Source organism: Oncorhynchus tshawytscha, unplaced genomic scaffold (genome assembly GCF_018296145.1).
Source record: "Oncorhynchus tshawytscha isolate Ot180627B unplaced genomic scaffold, Otsh_v2.0 Un_scaffold_1072_pilon_pilon, whole genome shotgun sequence".
Classification (NCBI taxonomy): Eukaryota; Metazoa; Chordata; class Actinopteri; order Salmoniformes; family Salmonidae; genus Oncorhynchus; species Oncorhynchus tshawytscha.
This window is the reverse complement of record NW_024609709.1, coordinates 113,491-135,353: the sequence shown is the minus strand read 5'-3', so window position 1 is coordinate 135,353 and position 21,863 is coordinate 113,491. Positions and strand designations below refer to the sequence as shown.

At 44.6% G+C, this 21,863-nt stretch overlaps 1 protein-coding gene across 2 annotated transcripts; it reads left to right on the top strand.

Moving 5' to 3' along the window:
* Positions 1 to 1,705: 1,705 nt before the first annotated feature.
* On the top strand, positions 1,706 to 16,094 carry LOC121845603 (gasdermin-E-like). Of its 2 annotated transcripts, none has more exons than XM_042317144.1 (10): positions 1,706 to 1,927; positions 2,540 to 2,795; positions 7,775 to 7,979; positions 10,067 to 10,241; positions 10,349 to 10,469; positions 11,052 to 11,177; positions 14,976 to 15,103; positions 15,225 to 15,396; positions 15,504 to 15,577; positions 15,672 to 16,094. In XM_042317144.1, exons 2-10 carry the CDS (start codon positions 2,564 to 2,566, stop codon positions 15,903 to 15,905), a joined length of 1,467 nt encoding a protein of 488 aa, XP_042173078.1. In that variant the 5' UTR covers positions 1,706 to 1,927; positions 2,540 to 2,563; the 3' UTR covers positions 15,906 to 16,094. The 2 variants fall into 2 exon arrangements, with proteins under 2 accessions (XP_042173078.1, XP_042173079.1); XM_042317145.1 differs by lacking the exon at positions 1,706 to 1,927 and adding an exon at positions 2,009 to 2,234.
* The last annotated feature ends 5,769 nt before the right edge of the window (positions 16,095 to 21,863 follow it).

The following is a 21,863-nucleotide window of genomic DNA, read 5'->3' as shown; positions in this document are numbered from 1 at the left end:
TCTCAGAGTGGACAAAACATTAAGAACCCCTGCTCTCTCCATGACACAGACTGACCAGGTGAATCCAGGTGAATGATCCTTTATTGATGACACTTGTTAAATCCACTTCAGTCAGTCTAGATGAAGGGGAGGAGACTGGTTAAATGACGATTTTCAAGCCTTGTCAAGTGACCCGTATGACAACAACAGAAACAGAATCCTGTTCAAAATACTGTTCACCAGAATCATGTCCCAAAAACAAGTCTGTTATTGTTGTAGACTCATTTGAAAGTGTAAACGTTCTCACATTACTGTGCTACCAGGTTCAAAAAGTATAAGAGGAAGTCCAGCACCATGGTAATCTTGAATACCAGGGTGATGAAGATGTTATTCTTTTTAATAATGATTCTATACTCAAAGATAACATCCCCAATGCTGAATATGTGGAGTCAGTATGATGGTCCATTCCTGTGATGTCTGATTCACAGTGTTTGAACAACATAGATATTTTGTCATCAGAAACCCTACACTACTGTATGTTATTACTGCAAGGCTCCTGGGATTTGTTCAAACTGAAACTAACACTTGACCTTGAGAACTGTAGTTGCACATTGGAACTGATAAGTGTCTGTTGGTGTTGGACTCTCCTACGGTACAGTGGTGAAGTATATGGATGTGACTTTCTGACCCTGTAGTAACAGTTAGGCCCCGTACACACTCAGGTTGGACAACTGATTTACCACACGTTGGACACAAAGGTTGTGAATGATACTTTATAAAATTATACAATGATTTAACTAGGCAAGTCAGTTAAGACTTTTTTTATTTACAATGACGGCCTCCCCCAGCATCCCCAACCCCAGCATCCCCTACCCCGGCATCCCCTACCCCGGCATCCCCTACCCCGGCCTCCCGTACCCCGGAATCCCCCTACCCCGGCGTCCCCTACCCCGGCCTCCCCTACCCCGGCCCCCCCCCCCTTCCCCGGCCTCCCCTACCCCGGCCTCACCTACCCCGGCATCCCCTACCCCGGCCTGCTCTACCCCGGCCTCCCCTACCCCAGCCTCCCCTACCCCAGCCTCCCCTAACCCAGCCTCCCCTACCCCAGCATCCCCTACCCCAGCCTCCCCTAACCCGGACGATGCATTGTGCGCTGCCCTATGTGACTCCCAATCACGGCAGGTTGTGATACAGTCCAGGGTCTGCAGTGACACCTGTAGCACTGAGATACAGTGCCTTAGACCACTGCGCCACTCGGGAACCTTAAAATACAGTAGGCGAATACTGATATTCTTCTGCTATAACAGAGTTCATCTACACAAAATATTTCACACAACCATTGTACAATGTCTCCATAACGCTGTTTGTGCAGAAACACTCTGTTGTATTCAACCAGCATTACCAATGTGCTTTATTAGTTCTACAACTTCAGTGTGTACAGGGCCTTAAAGGAAACATTCCTCATCAAATCAAACTTTGTCACATTCGTCGAATACAAAACAGGTGTAGACTTACAGTGAAATGCTTATTAACCTCAAGCCCTTAACCAACAATGCAGTTCAAGAAATAATTAAGAAAATGTTTATCAAATAAACTAAGGTAAAAAATGATTAAAAAAGTAACACAATAAAATAACAAAAATGAGACTATATACAGGGGGTACCGGTTAGTTGAGGTCATTTGTACATGTAGGTAGTGGTAAAGTGACTGTGCATAGATAATAAACAGGAAGTAGCAGCAGTTTAAAAACAAAGTTGTGCTTCGGTAGCCTGAAGTGAAAGTGAAAGTGGATGAGTTACTGAGTTATTACATGTAAGAACAGGAGCATTATTCTCTGGTAACTGTAATAACCCTGAGTCTGTGTAGGAAATAGAGGCGTTGTTGGACACTGGAGCAGACACTCTACTTGGAATTTCCAGCGACGCACATTGTTCATACGAACATCCAGGTACTTGTAGGAACTAACGTCTGCTTGGTTGAAGGATGCTATGAGGATGACAACACATCAAACCAGAATATACTTCCCAGTAATGTGGCATGTAGCTCTAAAGTAGCTCTAAGTTATTTTCTCATGAAATAAAACAGAAGTGAAGAGCAGGAATGTAAGAGTGGAACAGGACAGTTTCCCAGTAAAAGAGACTCCTCCTACTAGTATGTAATGAACTCTTAGCTAATGCATTTCAGACATATTCCTATCTCATTCATAACGTATCTCTAAGTCATAAGGACCCAGAGGAAGAAGCAGTGGGAACCAGGTATTGAAGCAGTGTTGCAATCAGAATAAAAGACAGCATGCTTTTGATTGTCTTGAATGACCAACATTTTTGACTGAAATTATTTCCTGTTTGTATTCCTGTCTTGTCAAAAGCAATGCTACTCTGTTCTGATCCACTCTTTTCCCAGGGAAAGTGAACCTTGTGTTTGCATTATTGAGTGTCTTGACAACTGTGAAATGTATTTAGAATGCTCTTCTGAAGCTGTTGTATTGAGTGTTTATGTGTTCATCCTAGTTTTGTTTCTTAGACATCTTTGTCATTTGTGTCTTTGTCATCTGCTGCAGCCAGAAACACGATCCACCACCATCATGATTTCCAAGGCCGTAAAATCCATGTTGAAGGAAGTAGATTCTAACGGTAGCCTGATTCCTGTGTCCAGTCTGAACGACAGCTCTGGTAAACTGAATCTCCTCTCACTCATTGTGAAGACCAGGCCCAGATGTGGATGCTTCTGGCAGGAACCCAAATACCAGTCCAGAGGCTTTTCCCTGAGTGATGTGCTGAAACCCGGAGAACCTGAAGACAAACCTTTAAACCCAGGTAAACACCAGAACATTGGACTAGTGTTGGACTATTAACCGAAAGGTTGCAAGATCGAATCCCCGAGCTGACAAGTTAAAAATCTGTCGTTCTGCCGCTGAACAAAGTAATTAACCCACTGTTCCTAGGCCGTCATTGAAAATAAGAATTTGTTCTTAACTGACTTGCCTAGTTAAATAAAGGTCAAATTTAAAAAAAATAAAAACAGCCCCTCTGGCAGGGTTGCCAGGTCTAGAAAAAAATTCCCAGGCGTTGACTACGCAAAACCCACCCAAAAGGCCTGAAAACTAGTCCAACCTTTATTTCCTACAGCAATAAACCTTTTTTATCCAAATAATAAAACTATAACATGATAGGATATAGAATATAGGAATTTGAATATGTCGCAAGAGAAAATATAATTTGTCCTTATTAAACTCACCAGATAATTTTCCATCAATGGATGTCGATATTAAACTCAAAGACAGACCATATAAACAATACACGGCAGTACAATAATGACAAGATAAACAATAAACTCTTATAAGACAGGGATCCTATCAATAAGCCCCGAGGGGATGTGGTATATGGCCAATATACCATGGCTAAGGGCTGTTCTTAAACACACAATGAAACGCCAAGTGCCTGGATACAGCCTTTGGCTGTGGTATATTGGCCATTTTTTAAATTTTATTTTACTAGGCAAGTCAGTTAAGAACAAATTCTTATTTTCAATGACGGCCTAGGAACAGTGGGTTAACTGCCTGTTCAGGGGCAGAACGACAGCTTTGTACCTTGTCGGCTCAGGGATTTGAACTTGCAACCTTCCAGTTACTAGTCCAACACTTTAACCACTAGGCTACCCTGTAAACACCAGAGCAGCCCCTCAGGCAGGGTGCTTGTGTTAACCAATAGCCTGCTGGAATAGGCTACTGGGGAAGAGGTCATAATTTCAATCACTGAATTAAATATGAATAATATGTATATGAACTGAATATGCTTTTCAACAACAGCCAGTGTTTGTTTACCTGTAGCCTAATCTGACTGAATCTTACTGTCAATCTAATGCATTCTAACAATTGATGACAATTGCGATAGAGCTTTGATAACTTACAATTTCATTAACATGATAAACATGGCCATTAATAACTTCATAATAACACAAGGCTATAACAACATTAAACTGAAGTTACAGGCTATTTATTAAAGTAGGCTACACAAGTGGCACAAATTGATTTGCATTGACTCCAGCAACTCCATTTTAACATATGTATTTTGTCAAATGATATTCTACAGTAGCCTACAATGGCATATCAATTAATAGGCTAATAGGTCAACGGATGCAAATGTGTCATTCTTCACATTTGTCTGTTTCATTGAGGACTTTTCCCAGAATCAGCGAGGGAGTTCCAGAACTTCCATTTAGGATTTCCACTAGCACATCCCCAGAAACCCTAGAACTGAGCATGTGTAAAACCCAGTCCACATTAGAATGGAGTTTAAACCACCTCCACGTGAATTATTCTAAGGTGCCCAAAGTGGTTATCCTGTGTTTTGTCACCGTTATTTCTTGATGCGCATCAGTTGTAGCGTGGTGACATGTTTTATTGTAAAAATGGTTGGAAAAAATAGGTGACTCCATAATGGCGTTCTAAATAGCCTACCTACAACTGGTAAAAAGTTGTCATAAAGTGTGAGTGTGCTGCTTTGTCTCCTCTCACTCATGTGACTCAGCCAATAATGGACTAAGCTGCCTGCAGCAGTTATCTCTCAACCACCCTAATCCAGTGTCTCAATATACACACACTTCCAGCACTCCCCTAACTCACTCACTCAGCAACAGCCTGCCTCACTGAGTCAGTTGAAGCAGGTCACAGTGAAATATATGTATATGTATATGTATATGAAATATATGTATATATGTATATAATTTGTATATATATATATATATATATATATATATATGGTATATAATGTATATATATATACATATATATATATAGTCGTGGCCAAAAGTTTTGAGAATGACACAAATATACATTTTCACAAAGTCTGCTGCCTCAGTTTGTATGATGACAACATGCATATACTCCAGAATGTTATGAAGAGTGATCAGATGAATTGCAATTAATTGCAAAGTCCCTCTTTGCCATGCAAATGAACTGAATCCCAAGAAAACATTTCCACTGCATTTCAGCCCTGCCACACAAAAGGACCAGCTGACATCATGTCAGTGATTCTCTCGTTCACACAGGTGTGAGAGAACAAGGCTGGAGATCACTCTGTCATGCTGATTGAGTTCGAATAACAGACTAGAAGCTTCAAAAGGAGGGTGGTGCTTGGAATCATTGTTCTTCCTCTGTCAATCATGGTTACCTGCAAGGAAACACGTGCCGTCAGCAAAGAAGCCACTTCTCTCCAGGAAAAACATCAGGGACAGACTGATATTCTGCAAAAGGTACAGGGATTGGACTGCTGAGGACTGGGGTAAAGTCATTTCCTGATGAATCCCCTTTCCGATTGTTTGGGGCATCCGGAAAAAAAGCTTGTCCGGAGAAGACAAGGTGAGCGCTACCATCAGGCCTGTGTCATGCCAACAGTAAAGCATCCTGAGACCATTCATGTGTGGGGTTGCTTCTCAGCCAAGGGAGTGGGCTCACTCACAATTTTGCCTAAGAACACAGCCATGAATAAAGAATGGTACCAACACATCCTCCGAGAGCAACTTCTCCCAACCATCCAGGACAGTTTGGTGATGAACAATGCCTTTTCCAGCATGATGGAGCACCTTGCCATAAGGCAAAAGTGATAACTAAGTGGCTCGGGGAACAAAACATCGATATTTTGGGTCCATGGCCAGGAAACTCCCCAGACCTTAATCCCATTGAGAACTTGTGGTCAATCCTCAAGAGGCGGGTGGACAAACAAAAACCCACAAATTCTGACAAACTCCAAGCATTGATTATGCAAGAATGGTCTGCCATCAGTCAGGATGTGGATCAGAAGTTAATTGACAGTATGCCAGGGCGGATTGCAGAGGTCTTGAAAAAGAAGGGTCAACACTGCAAACATTGACTCTTTGCATCAACTTCATGTAATTGTCAATAAAAGCCTTTGACACTTATGAAATGCTTGTAATTATACTTCAGTATTCCATAGTAACATCTGACAAAAATATCTGAAGACACTGAAGCAGCAAACCTTGGAAATGAATATTTATGTCATTCTCAAAACTTTTGGCCACGACTGTATATATAGTTGAAGTCGGAAGTTTACATACACCTTAGCTAAATACATTTAAACTCAGTTTTTCACAATATCTGTTAAGGTTTTCTTGTGTCAAAAGAGGAGGACCAAAATGCAGCGTGGTTATCTCAATACATCTTTAATAAAGATAATAACAAACAATACAAACCGAAACAGCCCTATCTGGTGCAACAAACACAGAGACAGGAACAATCACCCACGAAACACTCAAACAATATGGCTGCCTAAATATGGTTCCCAATCAGAGACAACGATAAACACCTGCCTCTGATTGAGAACCACTCTTGGCAACCATAGACTTACCTAGACAACTCTACTATACCACAATCCCATAACCTACAAAAACCCCAAGACAAAACACACCGCATAAATAACCCATGTCACATCCTGGCCTGACCAAAGTAATAAAGAAAACACAAAATACTAAGACCAGGGCGTGACAATATCTGACATTTAATCCTAATAAAAATTCCCCTACTTTGGTGATTTAGGATCACCACTTTATTTTAAGTGAAATGTCAGAATAATAGTAGAGAGAATGATTTATTTCAGCTTTTATTTCTTTCATCACATTCCCAGTGGGTCAGAAGTTTACATACACTCAATTCGTATTTGGTAACATTGCCTTTAAATTGTTTAACTTGGGTCAAACGTTTCGGGTAGCCTTCCACAAGCCTCCCACAATAAATTGGGTGAATTTTGGCCCATTTCTCCTGACAGAGCTGGTGTAACTGAGTCAGGTTTGTAGGCCTCCTTGCTCGCACACACAAATGTTCTATAGGATTGAGGTCAGGGCTTTGGGATGGCCATTCCAATACCTTGACTTTATTGTCCTTAAGCCATTTTGCCACAACTTTGGAAGTATGCATGGGGTCATTGTCCATTTGGAAGACCCATTTGCGACCAAGCTTTAACTTCCTGACTGATGTCTTGAGATGTTGCTTCAATATATCCACATAATTTTATTTCCTTCCACATAATGTTATGTCCTATTCCAGTACTTCCTCAAATATCATTATTATTGATAACCCACATCATCAAAATAATTCACACTTGTCTTCCTATTTCCACATAATCTGCAATGGTTTACCACCCCAACAGGGCACACAACTAACCTTCCATTCACACACACTTTGATGGCCAATACAACTCACCCCGTTATAGCTATGCAGGGAACCAACCCCGCCGGGATTTACCCCCTAGAACTCACCCTTCGTAGGTTCCAGCCTGTGCGGGCTTACCTTCCGGGACTCACCCTATATTTATAGTAATCACAGGTATTAACCCACTGGGATTTACTATTGACTTTATAGTAATAGCAGGAACCAACCCACTAGGGAGTTACCCCCTAGGATTTACCCTACAGGTACCAGCCTGTATGAGTTTACCTTCCGGGCCTTACCATTTACTATAAAGCTACGACCGGTTGTTACACAATGGGCTTATATAATTAAACTCAGGCTCTCCAGGTCCGTATCCCATAATTAGTTCAGCCAACGATTCTCATCTCCCCAAGATGTCAAAATGAGTGGAAACAGATATAGGAACCAGCCTACCTTGTTTGTTGCCAGCTCTGCTCCACTGATGTGGACTCTTTGGTTTGATGACAAATCATGGTGAACTCTGCTCGCAGCGCCATCTGTTAGGTTCTTATTTTTCAGAGTAACTCGGGTCTGAATTCCCCCTTTATGAAAATGATCATGTGTCTATTCTAATGTTGAATGTTCCCTCAGATGTGAAGGAGTCTGACTTCGTGGACCACAGTGGGACATTTGCTGACAAGAAAGAAATGAACTCAGAAGGAAATGTGGAGGGATTGGCGGCTGATTTAAAACTTAACTTGGGCTTAAAATGCATCAACGAACAAGAGTCGTCCTTTGGCAGACTGAAGAAGGAGGAGGTGGAAGTGAAGGAGTTGGTTAACTACTCGAAAGACAAGTGAGTTGCCCTATACTGTACATACACTGAGTGTACAAAACAGTAAGAAAACCTGCTCTTTCCATCACAGACTGACCAGGTGAATCTGGGTTGCAATTAGTAACATGTCATACGAATAGTAATTCGTAACATATCATACGAAATGAATGATGGACATCCACAAATGAATACATACGAAACGTAACATATTACACTAAATGGAGAGAGACAGATTTACGTTCACTTCAATCCCTGAGTCCAGGTTGGTATGTTAACTACAATCATATGGTTCACCTGCCCAAGGAGTCCAGGTTGGTATGTTAACTACAATCATATGGTTCACCTGCCCAAGGAGTCCAGGTTGGTATGTTAACTACAATCATATGGTTCACCTGCCCAAGGAGTCCAGGTTGGTATGTTAACTACGATCATACGGTTCATCATATGTTAACGGTTCACCTGCCCAAGGAGTCCAGGTTGGTATGTATCATACGGTTCACCTGCCCAAGGAGTCCAGGTTGGTATGTTAACAATCATACGGTTCACCTGCCCAAGGAGTCCAGGTTGGTTCACCTGCCCAAGGAGTCCAGGTTGGTATGTTAACTAATCATACGGTTCACCTGCCCAAGGAGTCCAGGTTGGTATGTTAACTACAATCATACGGTTCACCTGCCCAAGGAGTCCAGGTTGGTATGTTAACTACAATCATATGGTTCACCTGCCCAAGGAGTCAGGTTGATATGTTAACTACAATCATATGGTTCACCTGCCCAAGGAGTCCAGGTTGTATGTTAACTACAATCATATGGTTCACCTGCCCAAGGAGTCCAGGTTGGTATGTTAACTACAATCATATGGTTCACCTGCCCAAGGAGTCCAGGTTGGTATGTTAACTACAATCATAAGGAGTCGGTTCACCTGCCCAAGGAGTCCAGGTTGGTATGTTAACTACAATCATATGGTTCACCTGCCCAAGGAGTCCAGGTTGGTATGTTAACTACAATCATACGGTTCACCTGCCCAAGGAGTCCAGGTTGGTATGTTAACTACAATCATAAGGAGTCCAGTTCACCTGCCCAAGGCCCAGTCAATTGGTATTTAGACCCATAGTTCACCTGCCCAAGGAGTCAATATTTAGACCCATAGTTTGCCACTTGAGAGAATGCTTAATGTCCTTTTTATATTATTTTAATGAGTGATTTACAAGGTGGGAACACTAATGACATGAAACTTAGGGACACATTATTTGTTATAAAAAGTATTTTAATAGCCTTCTTGGTTTTTATTGATCTATACAATATCAACTAAAACACTTATAATGTCTAACTATTTTTCATTTTAAGGCTGTACTCAATCCCCATCATGGAAATTCAGCTTTACAGTGTGATTGACATGTAAAGACAATTTTTTATTTTAAGTAGTAAAAAATGTATTTGGCAGAGACAGCATTCACATTAAGCATTGCATATGTCGGCTCAAAGAGAAATGACCTTTAAAAGTCTAACGCTTCAGTGTTACAGATTGAAGAGAGCCTTTAACCTCTCTGGGGTAGGCGGGACGCTTATCATCATTATCTGATGATAGCACAAAGGTAAACAATGAGAGAGTAGCATATTTCAACTCTGCAGGCGCGACACAAAACGCAGAAATAAAATATAAATCATGCCTTACCTTTGACGAGCTTCTTTTGTTGGCACTCCAATATGTCCCATAAACATCACAAATGGTCCTTTTGTTTGATTAATTCCATCGATATATATCCAAAATGTCCATTTATTTGTACATTTACATGTACAATCCGGATCACAGAAATTCAGCTTTGCAGTGTGATTGAAATGCATGATTATTATTTCCCTGGTAAACGCTGCATATGTCGGCTCAAACGGAAATTACTTTTACATTTATTTTGCGTAATCCATAACGCTTCAGTGTTACAGATTGAAGAGAGCCTTGAAAGGGGTTTTCACGGTTGTAAAGGCGAGGGATGTAAAAGACATAGCAGTTCAAGAATAACCCTCTAGTAAGAAGCATAACTAGTACCTTTAAATTATATTTGCTTGCCCACTCTATATTTTGTATAACATCATTTATTTGGGTCCCTCCTGCAGACGCCTGGACATGACCCACCCTGTGATCAAGCAGACCCGGGAGAAGCCCAGGGCAATATTAGGAGTGTTGACGGAGAGGATTATGACATCACAACCTTGCCCGGTCACAAACAAAGTCCGGAAGCGTGGCAATGCAGGAGCCAACATGAGCGCCTGTGTGGCCCTGAGCGTGAAGGTAGTAGGAAAGATTACTAGGCGTTCTACTGAAGTGAATTATGTTTTTTCACATGAGTGGAAAACGGGGACCAAACGTCTCTGACTGATTTGACATTTCCTCCACAGGCCTCTATGAAGCAGAGCGGCAGTACTCAGACAGATAGTGATGTGTCACTGAAGATTCCTGAATATACTGTTGTGGCCTTCAGTCTGATTGAACTCAAGGTCAAACACAATGGAAAGTTTGGTGAGGAAGTGTATGGTTTATCAATGTCCCAAGTATAGCTGCATGGTAAAGTACACAGCCAGTGTCTATGTTCCTCAGTGTATTTATTATATCCACTGTATTTAGTATGGCCACTGTATTTAGTATAGCCACTGTATCTGTCTGTGTGTTACTGTGTATGGTTTATCAATGTCCCAGGTATAGCTGCATGGTAAAGTATACAGCCAGCGTCTATGTTCCTCAGAGTATTTATTATATCCACTGTATTTAGTATGGCCACTGTATTTAGTATAGCCACTGTATCTGTCTGTGTGTTACTGTGTATGGTTTATCAATGTCCCAGGTATAGCTGCATGGTAAAGTATACAGCCAGCGTCTATGTTCCTCAGAGTATTTATTATATCCACTGTATTTAGTATGGCCACTGTATTTAGTACAGCCACTGTATTTATTATATCCACTGTATTTAGTATATACACTGTATTTAGTACAGCCACTGTATTTAGTATAGCCACTGTATTTAGTACAGCCACTGTATTTAGTACAGCCACTGTATCTGTCTGTGTGTTACTGGTTATGACTGTTGTCTGCTCTTGTCCACAGAGCTGTGCCTCTTCTCCAACAATGGGGGCTTTGAAAAGGTTACGTCAAATTACGAGATTGAAGAGGATGGATTTATGGACCTGGTAGGCGACTTTGATGCCAACAGCCCCTTAAATCTGAACAAAGGTAATAATGCCAGTGGAGGGTAATGTCTCGTGTTTAGCGGTCAACATGTAGTCTACTGAATGGAACATCTGGTCAACATGTAATGTAGTCTACTGAATGGAACGTCTGGTCAACATGTAATGTAGTCTACTGAATGGAACGTCTGGTCAACATGTAATGTAGCCTACTGAATGGAACGTCTGGTCAACATATAATGTAGTCTACTGAATGGAACGTCTGGTCAACATGTAGTCTACTGAATGGAATGTCTGGTCCACATGTAGTCTACTGAATGGAATGTCTGGTTAACATGTGGTCTACTGAATGGAATGTCTGGTCAACATGTAATGTACTGAATGGAACGTCTGGTCAACATGTAATGTAGTCTACTGAATGGAACATCTGGTCAACATGTAATGTAGTCTACTGAATGGAACGTCTGGTCAACATGTAATGTAGTCTACTGAATGGAACGTCTGGTCAACATGTAATGTAGTCTACTGAATGGAACGTCTGGTCAACATGTAATGTAGTCTACTGAATAGAACGTCTGGTCAACATGTAGTCTACTGAATGGAACGTCTGGTCAACATGTAGTCTACTGAATGGAATGTCTGGTCAACATGTAGTCTACTGAATGGAACGTCTGGTCAACATGTAGTCTACTGAATGGAATGTCTGGTCAACATGTAGTCTACTGAATGGAACGTCTGGTCAACATGTAGTCTACTGAATGGAACGTCTGGTCAACATATAGTCTACTGAATGGGATGTCTGGTCAACATGTAATGTAGTCTACTGAATGGAATGTCTGGTCAACATGTAATGTAGTCTACTGAATGGAACTTCTGGTCAACATGTAATGTAGTCTACTGAATGGAACGTCTGGTCAACATGTAATGTAGTCTACTGAATGGAACGTCTGGTCAACATGTAGTCTACTGAATGGAATGTCTGGTCAACATGTAGTCTACTGAATGCAACGTCTGGTCAACATGTAGTCTACTGAATGGAATGTCTGGTCAACGTGTAATGTAGTCTACTGAATGGGACGTCTGGTCAACATGTAATGTAGTCTACTGAATGGAACGTCTGGTCAACATGTAATGTAGTCAAATCAAATCAAATCAAATTTTATTTGTCACATACACATGGTTAGCAGATGTTAATGCGAGTGTAGCGAAATGCTTGTGCTTCTAGTTCCGACAATGCAGTAATAACGAGCAAGTAATCTAACTAACAATTCCAAAAAAAACTACTGTCATACACAGTGTAAGGGGATAAAGAATATGTACATAAGGATATATGAATGAGTGATGGTACAGAGCAGCATAGGCAAGATACAGTAGATGATATCGAGTACAGTATATACATATGAGATAAGTATGTAAACCAAGTGGCATAGTTAAAGTGGCTAGTGATACATGTATTACATAAGGATGCAGTCGATGATATAGAGTACAGTATCAACGTATGCATATGAGATGAACAATGTAGGGTAAGTAACATTATATAAGGTAGCATTGTTTAAAGTGGCTAGTGATATATTTACATCATTTCCCATCAATTCCCATGATTAAAGTGGCTGGAGTAGAGTCAGTGTCATTGACAGTGTGTTGGCAGTAGCCACTCAATGTTAGTGGTGGCTGTTTAACAGTCTGATGGCCTTGAGATAGAAGCTGTTTTTCAGTCTCTCGGTCCCAGCTTTGATGCACCTGTACTGACCTCGCCTTCTGGATGGCAGCGGGGTGAACAGGCAGTGGCTCGGGTGGTTGATGTCCTTGATGATCTTTATGGCCTTCCTGTAGCATCGGGTGGTGTAGGTGTCCTGGAGGGCAGGTAGTTTGCCCCCGGTGATGCGTTGTGCAGACCTCACTACCCTCTGGAGAGCCTTACGGTTGAGGGCGGTGCAGTTGCCATACCAGGCGGTGATACAGCCCGCCAGGATGCTCTCGATTGTGCATCTGTAGAAGTTTGTGAGTGCTTTTGGTGACAAGCCGAATTTCTTCAGCCTCCTGAGGTTGAAGAGGCGCTGCTGCGCCTTCCTCACGATGCTGTCTGTGTGAGTGGACCAATTCAGTTTGTCTGTGATGTGTATGCCGAGGAACTTAAAACTTGCTACCCTCTCCACTACTGATCCATCGATGTGGATGGGGGTGTTCCCTCTGCTGTTTCCTGAAGTCCACAATCATCTCCTTAGTTTTGTTGACGTTGAGTGTGAGGTTATTTTCCTGACACCACACTCCGAGGGCCCTCACCTCCTCCCTGTAGGCCGTCTCGTCGTTGTTGGTAATCAAGCCTACCACTGTTGTGTCGTCCGCAAACTTGATGATTGAGTTGGAGGCGTGCATGGCCACGCAGTCGTGGGTGAACAGGGAGTACAGGAGAGGGCTCAGAACGCACCCTTGTGGGGCCCCAGTGTTGAGGATCAGTGGGGAGGAGATGTTGTTGCCTACCCTCACCACCTGGGGGCGGCCCGTCAGGAAGTCCAGTACCCAGTTGCACAGGGCGGGGTCGAGACCCAGGGTCTCGAGCTTGATGACGAGCTTGGAGGGTACTATGGTGTTGAATGCCGAGCTGTAGTCGATGAACAGCATTCTCACATAGGTATTCCTCTTGTCCAGATGGGTTAGGGCAGTGTGCAGTGTGGTTGAGATTGCATCGTCTGTGGACCTATTTGGGCGGTAAGCAAATTGGAGTGGGTCAAGGGTGTCAGGTAGGGTGGAGGTGATATGGTCCTTGACTAGTCTCTCAAAGCACTTCATGATGACGGATGTGAGTGCTACGGGCGGTAGTCGTTTAGCTCAGTTACCTTAGCTTTCTTGGGAACAGGAACAATGGTGGCCCTCTTGAAGCATGTGGGAACAGCAGACTGGTATAGGGATTGATTGAATATGTCCGTAAACACACCGGCCAGCTGGTCTGCGCATGCTCTGAGGGCGCGGCTGGGGATGCCGTCTGGGCCTGCAGCCTTGCGAGGGTTAACACGTTTAAATGTCTTACTCACTTCGGCTGCAGTGAAGGAGAGACCGCATGTTTCCGTTGCAGGCCGTGTCAGTGGCACTGTATTGTCCTCAAAGCGGGCAAAAAGTTATTTAGTCTGCCTGGGAGCAAGACATCCTGGTCCGTGACTGGGCTGGGTTTCTTCCTGTAGTCCGTGATTGACTGTAGACCCTGCCACATACCTCTTGTGTCTGAGCCGTTGAATTGAGATTCTACTTTGTCTCTGTACTGGCGCTTAGCTTGTTTGATAGCCTTGCGGAGGGAATAGCTGCACTGTTTGTATTCAGTCATGTTACCAGACACCTTGCCCTGATTAAAAGCAGTGGTTCGTGCCTTCAGTTTCACACGAATGCTGCCATCAATCCACGGTTTCTGGTTAGGGAATGTTTTAATCGTTGCTATGGGAACGACGTCTTCAACGCACGTTCTAATGAACTCGCACACCGTATCAGCGTATTCGTCAATGTTGTTGTCTGACGCAATACGAAACATCTCCCAGTCCACGTGATGGAAGCAGTCTTGGAGTGTGGAGTCAGCTTGGTCGGACCAGCGTTGGACAGACCTCAGCGTGGGAGCTTCTTGTTTTAGTTTCTGTCTGTAGGCAGGGATCAACAAAATGGAGTCTACTCTACTGTAGTCTACTGAATGGAAGGTTTGGTCAACATGTAGTCTACTGAATGGAATGTTCAATATTTAAGTTGTTCTTTTTGATTAGTAATTATGAATTTACCACACTTTTGGTATATAAAAAACCCCATTGATCAATATTTGACAAAGTAACACGTTCTGTTCTGTCTGTTGTTTGTGTGTTGACAGAACTGGAGAAACTGAGGGGTCATTTCCAGCTGCTGTCAGTCCTGTCAGCAGACACACGTTCCTCTCTGCTCCAGCTCCTCAAGACAACCATGGAGGACAGAGAGGCAGTCAGTGTGCTGGAGAGTGTGGTGAGTGAGACATACAGAAACAGGGCATAAACACACACACACACACACACACAATGTAGACACACACAGACACACACACACACCTAATAGCAGGGATGAATATCTCTCTCTCTCATCACAGCTGGATCAGATGTGTGATGGTGAGACTCCTGACCTGGGTGTCCTGGAAGAGTCTGAGAGGGAAACAGTCCAGGCCATACTGGATCTTGTAGACCAATGTGTTGGGAAGGATGAGGACGAGATCAGATCTTCACTTCTCAGTGCCGTCCACCTCATTGTCAGTGCCATGGACGGTGAGATAGAGAGCAGTTTTCACAGGATTCTCCAGTTATTACTTGATCAGTTCCTGGGAAACTAGTTTCACTACTGTGGTTTTATGTGTGTATATTTATTTATTCAGGAATGACAGATGAGGGTCTCTCTGTGTTGGGATCCTGTTGCAGTCCTCCAGTCTTACAGGCCCTGCAGAGCCTGGTGAGTTCACACCTGCTTGATTGAGCCTCTAGTCCTATGTGGCCTTTTAGAAAAGAGTGCATGTAAGCTTATGCCTGTGCTGCTTGTCCTCCAGGTGCAGCATGTGGCAGCAGGGAGTGGGGAGACCCTCTCTCTGAGAGATGCAGGTCTGGCTGTTCTGACTGAGGAGGAGCTGTATCAGAGGACAGAGCGTCTCTTTGCCCTCTCCAATGTGGAACTTACCAGATTGAATGAGGATGCAGAATTCACAGTGACTTCAGTTATCTGCCCTGGACACCTTCCTCTTGTCATGAGTATCGCTGTGAATGGCCTGGCCTCTTTAGGATAGATTGAGCCGAATAGAAACATTCCTTGTGCTACTGGCACCGCCAGGGATGAATTTCAGAAATGTCACATTTTATAACATATTGTTGATGATTGCAAAGCGACAGGAAGTAAAGCATATCAAAAACAAGATAATGCACGTGTAAAGAAAAATGTATAGAACAATATGAATAAATCAATACATAAATTCCAACTACTGTGCATTAATTAATGACCCATTCCTACGTTATACTTCGTGATAATGGCTTTTCATCAAAACTGTAAGGAGTGCGTACTGGCGACAGAGAAGTCAAACGCAGGAGAGAAAAAAATGGTGTTTCTAAACGGCGCAGTTTAATAACAAAAACCCACTGGAAAACAGCAATACAAAATAATGGGTACATAACCCGACGCACACCAGGACAAACGTGCACAAGCACTTACAATAAACAATCACCGACAAGGACATGAGGGGGAACAGAGGGTTAAATACACAACATGTAATCGATGGGATTGGAACCAGGTGTGATGGAAGACAAGACAAAACCAAAGGAACATGAAAAGAGGATCAGCGATGACTAGAAAGTCGGTGACTTCGACGGCCGAACGCCACCCGAACAAGGAAGTCGTGACGGTACCCCCCCTGATGCGCAGCTCCAGCAGCACGTCGACACCAGCTTTGGGGACGACCCGGAGGGCGAGGCGCAGGGCGATCTGGACGAAGACGGTGGAACTCCTGCAGCATAGATGGGTCCAACACGTCCTCGACCGGAACCCAGCACCTCTCCTCCGGGCTGTACCCCTCCCACTCCACAAGAAGGCCCCTCGTCCGGCGCCTCGAAACCAGTATGGAGCAAACGGAGTACGCCGGGGCCCACCCGATGTCCAGAGGGGGCGGAGGAACCTCCCACACCTCAGACTCCTGGAGCGGGCCAGCCACCACTGGCCTGAGGAGTGACACATGAAACGAGGGGTTAATACGGTAATCAGGGGGAAGCTGTAACCTATAACAACGTCGTTCACTCTCCTCAGGACTTTATATGGCCCCACAAACCGCGGACCCAGCTTCCGGCAGGGCAGGAGGAGGGGCAGGTTTCGGGTTGAGAGACAGACCCGGTCCCCCGGTGCGAACACCGGGGTCTCACTGCGGTGGCGATCTGCATTCCTCTTTTGGCGCATCATGGCCTGCTGAAGGTGGACACGGACGGCTTCCCATGTCTCCTTCGCGCGCCTGAACCAGTCGTCCACCGCAGGAACCTCGGTCTGACCCTGATGCCAAGGCGCCAGAACCGGCTGGTACCCCAGCATGCACTAGAAGGGAGAGAGGTTAGTGGAGGAGTGGCGGAGCGAGTTCTGTGCCATCTCGGCCCAGGGCACGAACGCCGCCCACTCCCCCGGCCGGTCATGGCAATAGGACCACAGAAACCTACCCATATCCTGGTTCACTCTCTCCACCTGCCCATTACTCTCGGGGTGAAACGCTGAAGAAAGACTGATCGAGACCTCCAGACGTTCCATGACCCTAGATGTGAACTGGGGACCCCAATCAGACACTATATCCTCAGGCACCCCGTAGTGCCGGAAGACGTGTGTAAACAAGGACTCCGCAGTCTGTAGGGCCGTAGGGAGACCGGGCAGAGGAAGGAGACGACAGGATTTAGAGAAACGATCCACAACAACCAGGATTGCGGTGTTACCCTGTAAGAGTGGAAGATCAGTCAGAAAATCCACTGACAGGTGCAACCAAGGCCGCTGTGGAATGGGTAAGGGGTGTAGCTTACCTCTGGGTTGGTGCCTCGGAGCCTTACACTGGGCGCACACCAAACAGGAGGAAACATAAACCCTTAGGTCAGGATGACCAGAGGAGGGTGACGTGTGGGCCCAATAGATCAACCGGTCACGAACAGCTGACGGGACGTACAAACGCCCAGCAGGACACTGGACGGGAGCGGAATCTGCACGTAACGGCTGCTCAATGTCCGTGTCCAGCTCACACACTACCAGCGCCACCAGGCAGGAGGCGGGGAGTATGGGAGTGGGATCCATGGGCCGCTCCTCTGTGTCATACAGTCAGGACAATGTTTCTGCCTTAACGTTCTGGGAACCTGGTCTGTAGGAAAGGGTAAACACAAAACGGGTGAAAAACATGGCCCACCTTGCCTGGCGAAGGTTCAGTCTCCTCGCTGCCCGGATGTACTCCAGATTGCGGTGGTCAGTCCAGATGAGAAAAGGGTGTCTAGCCCCCTCAAGCCAATGTCTCCACGCCTTCAAGGCCCTGACAACAGCTCCCGGTCCCCCACGTCATAGTTTCACTCCGCCGGGCTGAGCTTCTTTGAAAAGAAGGCACAGGGGCGGAGCTTCAGTGGCGTACCGGAGCGCTGAGAGAGCACGGCTTCTGTCCCAGCCTCGGACGCATCCACCTTCACTATGAACGCCAAAGAGGGATCCGGATGGGCCAGCACGGGAGCCGAGGTAAACAGAGCCCTCAGGTGACTAAAGGCCCTGTCCGCCTCAGCTGACCACTGCAAGCGTACCGGGCTCCCCTTCAGCAGTGTGGTAATGGGAGCCGCTACCTGACCAAAACCTCGGATAAACCTCCGGTAGTAGTTGGCAAACCCTAAGAACCGCTGTACCTCGGCCAATTACGCATTGCTGAAATGCGATCACTCTCCATCTCCACCTCTGAGGAAGGAGACGGACTGCTGAAAGAACAAGCACTTCTCAGCTTTGATGTACAGGTCATGCTCCAACAGGCGACCAAGCACCCTGCGCACCGGGGACACATGCTCGGCGCATATAGCGGAATATATCAGAATCAGAATGTCATCAATAAACACCACCTCTGAGTTTACTGCCAACTCGTGAACTAGGGTGTGTAAACCAGACAAGGCCTTGGTCACTGATCCATCCGAAACTGTATCCCCGGAGTCCAAATTACCTCCATACACTCAGCCAGCAAACATCCAAGACTATTCTATTCTGCCAAACCATTCATTACATCTCTGATCTCTGATATAATTGGTGAAGCGCTGTGGATTTTTTATAGATATAATTGATACAATCCACATTCTCATTGAGAGTGGACCATCAAAAATACATGACTCTAATCCTGCCAGGATCTAATTTATAGCTTTAGACCTCATCTGCCCCCCGTGGAATTGAATTGAATGAGTGTGAAAGGCATTCTCAAATGTACCAGTACACAGTACCCCAGATGTGAGGTTTCTGTCTTGTCAACCCACAGGTGTCTGTGAAGGAGAACAGCAGTCTGCTCAATGACAGCAACGTGTCTCTGGAGATTCCTGCCCATACTGTCATCACTTACTGCGTTATTGAGATAGAGATCAAACTCAATGGACACTATGGTGAAGGAGCCTTTATTTTCCAGTTTCTCAGGCAACAACACATGTTTTAAACTGTCAACCCTCACCTAGACCCATAATCAGACCATGTAGGTTGTATATTACAAAGCCTTATCAAGTGCATGGTCTCTGTTAATGTTCAGTATGTCCAATGTATTTGAATGAGTGTCTGTATTAATAGGTTCATACTACTGTCTCCTTGTCTTGTTCCTCAGAGCTGTGCCTAATGTCCCACACTGTTGTCTTCAGAGCTGTGCCTAATGTCCCACACTGTTGTCTTCAGAGCTGTGCCTAATGTCCCACACTCTTGTTCCTCAGAGCTGTGCCTAATGTCCCACACTCTTGTTCCTCAGAGCTGTGCCTAATGTCCCACACTCTTGTTCCTCAGAGCTGTGCCTAATGTCCCACACTCTTGTTCCTCAGAGCTGTGCCTAATGTCCCACACTCTTGTTCCTCAGAGCTGTGCCTAATGTCCCACACTGTTGTCTTCAGAGCTGTGCCTAATGTCCCACACTGTTGTCCTCAGAGCTGTGCCTAATGTCCCACACTCTTGTTCCTCAGAGCTGTGCCTAATGTCCCACACTCTTGTTCCTCAGAGCTGTGCCTAATGTCCCACACTCTTGTTCCTCAGAGCTGTGCCTAATGTCCCACACTTGTTCCTCAGAGCTGTGCCTAATGTCCCACACTGTTGTCCTCAGAGCTGTGCCCAATGTCCCACACTCTTGTTCCTCAGAGCTGTGCCTAATGTCCCACACTCTTGTTCCTCAGAGCTGTGCCTAATGTCCCACACTCTTGTTCCTCAGAGCTGTGCCTAATGTCCCACACTCTTGTTCCTCAGAGCTGTGCCTAATGTCCCACACTCTTGTTCCTCAGAGCTGTGCCTAATGTCCCACACTCTTGTTCCTCAGAGCTGTGCCTAATGTCCCACACTCTTGGGGGGTTTGAGGTGGAAGCTGCCTGTTAAGAAGAGCGTAATGGGGGTCTGGCACCCGCGACGACACCCCAAAGAAAAGCTTCTTTCAGAGAGGTAACAAGACCAATGAAAGAAGGCAGTGTTTCCTTTGGCTTTTTCCCTTCAATGGAGCCCTATGGACCCGTCAAAAGTAGTGCACTATATAGGGAATAGGGCTCTGGTCTAAAGTAGTGCACTATATAGGGAATAGGGCTCTGGTCTAAAGTAGTGCACTATATAGGGAATAGGGCTCTGGTCTAAAGTAGTGCACTATATAGGGAATAGGGCTCTGGTCTAAAGTAGTGCACTATATAGGGAATAGGGCTCTGGTCTAAAGTAGTGCACTATATAGGGAATAGGGCTCTGGTCTAAAGTAGTGCACTATATAGGGAATAGGGCTCTGGTCTAAAGTAGTGCACTATATAGGGAATAGGGCTCTGGTCTAAAGTAGTGCACTATATAGGGAATAGGGCTCTGGTCTAAAGTAGTGCACTATATAGGGAATAGGGCTCTGGTCTAAAGTAGTGCACTATATAGGGAATAGGGCTCTGGTCTAAAGTAGTGCACTATATAGGGAATAGGGCTCTGGTCTAAAGTAGTGCACTATATAGGGAATAGGGCTCTGGTCTAAAGTAGTGCACTATATAGGGAATAGGGCTCTGGTCTAAAGTAGTGCACTATATAGGGAATAGGGCTCTGGTCTAAAGTAGTGCACTATATAGGGAATAGGGCTCTGGTCTAAAGTAGTGCACTATATAGGGAATAGGGCTCTGGTCTAAAGTAGTGCACTATATAGGGAATAGGGCTCTGGTCTAAAGTAGTGCACTATATAGGGAATAGGGCTCTGGTCTAAAGTAGTGCACTATATAGGGAATAGGCTTGGAATAGTAGAATACACAAGGTGCAATTTCGAAATGTGGTTTTGCATCAGCAGTCTTCTTCTTATTATTTCAGTCACTGACAGTCACTTACCCATGTCAGCAAACATGTTTTTGATTAGTCAATTAGTCTAGCCAGCTATCTAAACTTGTAGTAATCATGGTCTGAATTACCGACCAGGGGGCCATCATTGATTTAGCATGGGCAACCGAGAAAATCAAATTGGTACAATTTCAGGCCAAGTGGCAAACATTAATGCAGACACTAGGGATGTGTGAGCATCCAGGTCTGGGTAGATGAGATGTAGTCATTGTTTGTGGGCATCTGTAATTTGTTGTTCGTATATATAAGTTTCTATCTGGAAGTGGAATAAAAAATAATAATAATATGAAAACAAATAAATATATACATAGTACCAGTCAAATGTTTGGACACACCTACTCATTCCAGGGTTTTTCTATATTTGTACTTTGTAGAATAATAGTGAAGACATCAAAACTATGAAATAACACATATGGAATCATGTAGTAATCAAAAAGGTGTTAAAGAAATCTAAATCTATGTTATATTGGGGGCACTGCCCTGGGGCATTGGGATATTTTTTTAGACCAGAGGAAAGAGTGCCTCCTACTGGCCCTCCAACACCACTTCCAGCACTATCTGGTCTCCCATCCAGGGAATGACCAGGACAGGAGTCCTGCTAGCTAGCACACAGTGTCCCCCTGCCTGCTGTGTACCGGAGTCCTGCTAGCTAGCACACAGTGTCTCCCTGCCTGCTGTGTACTGGAGT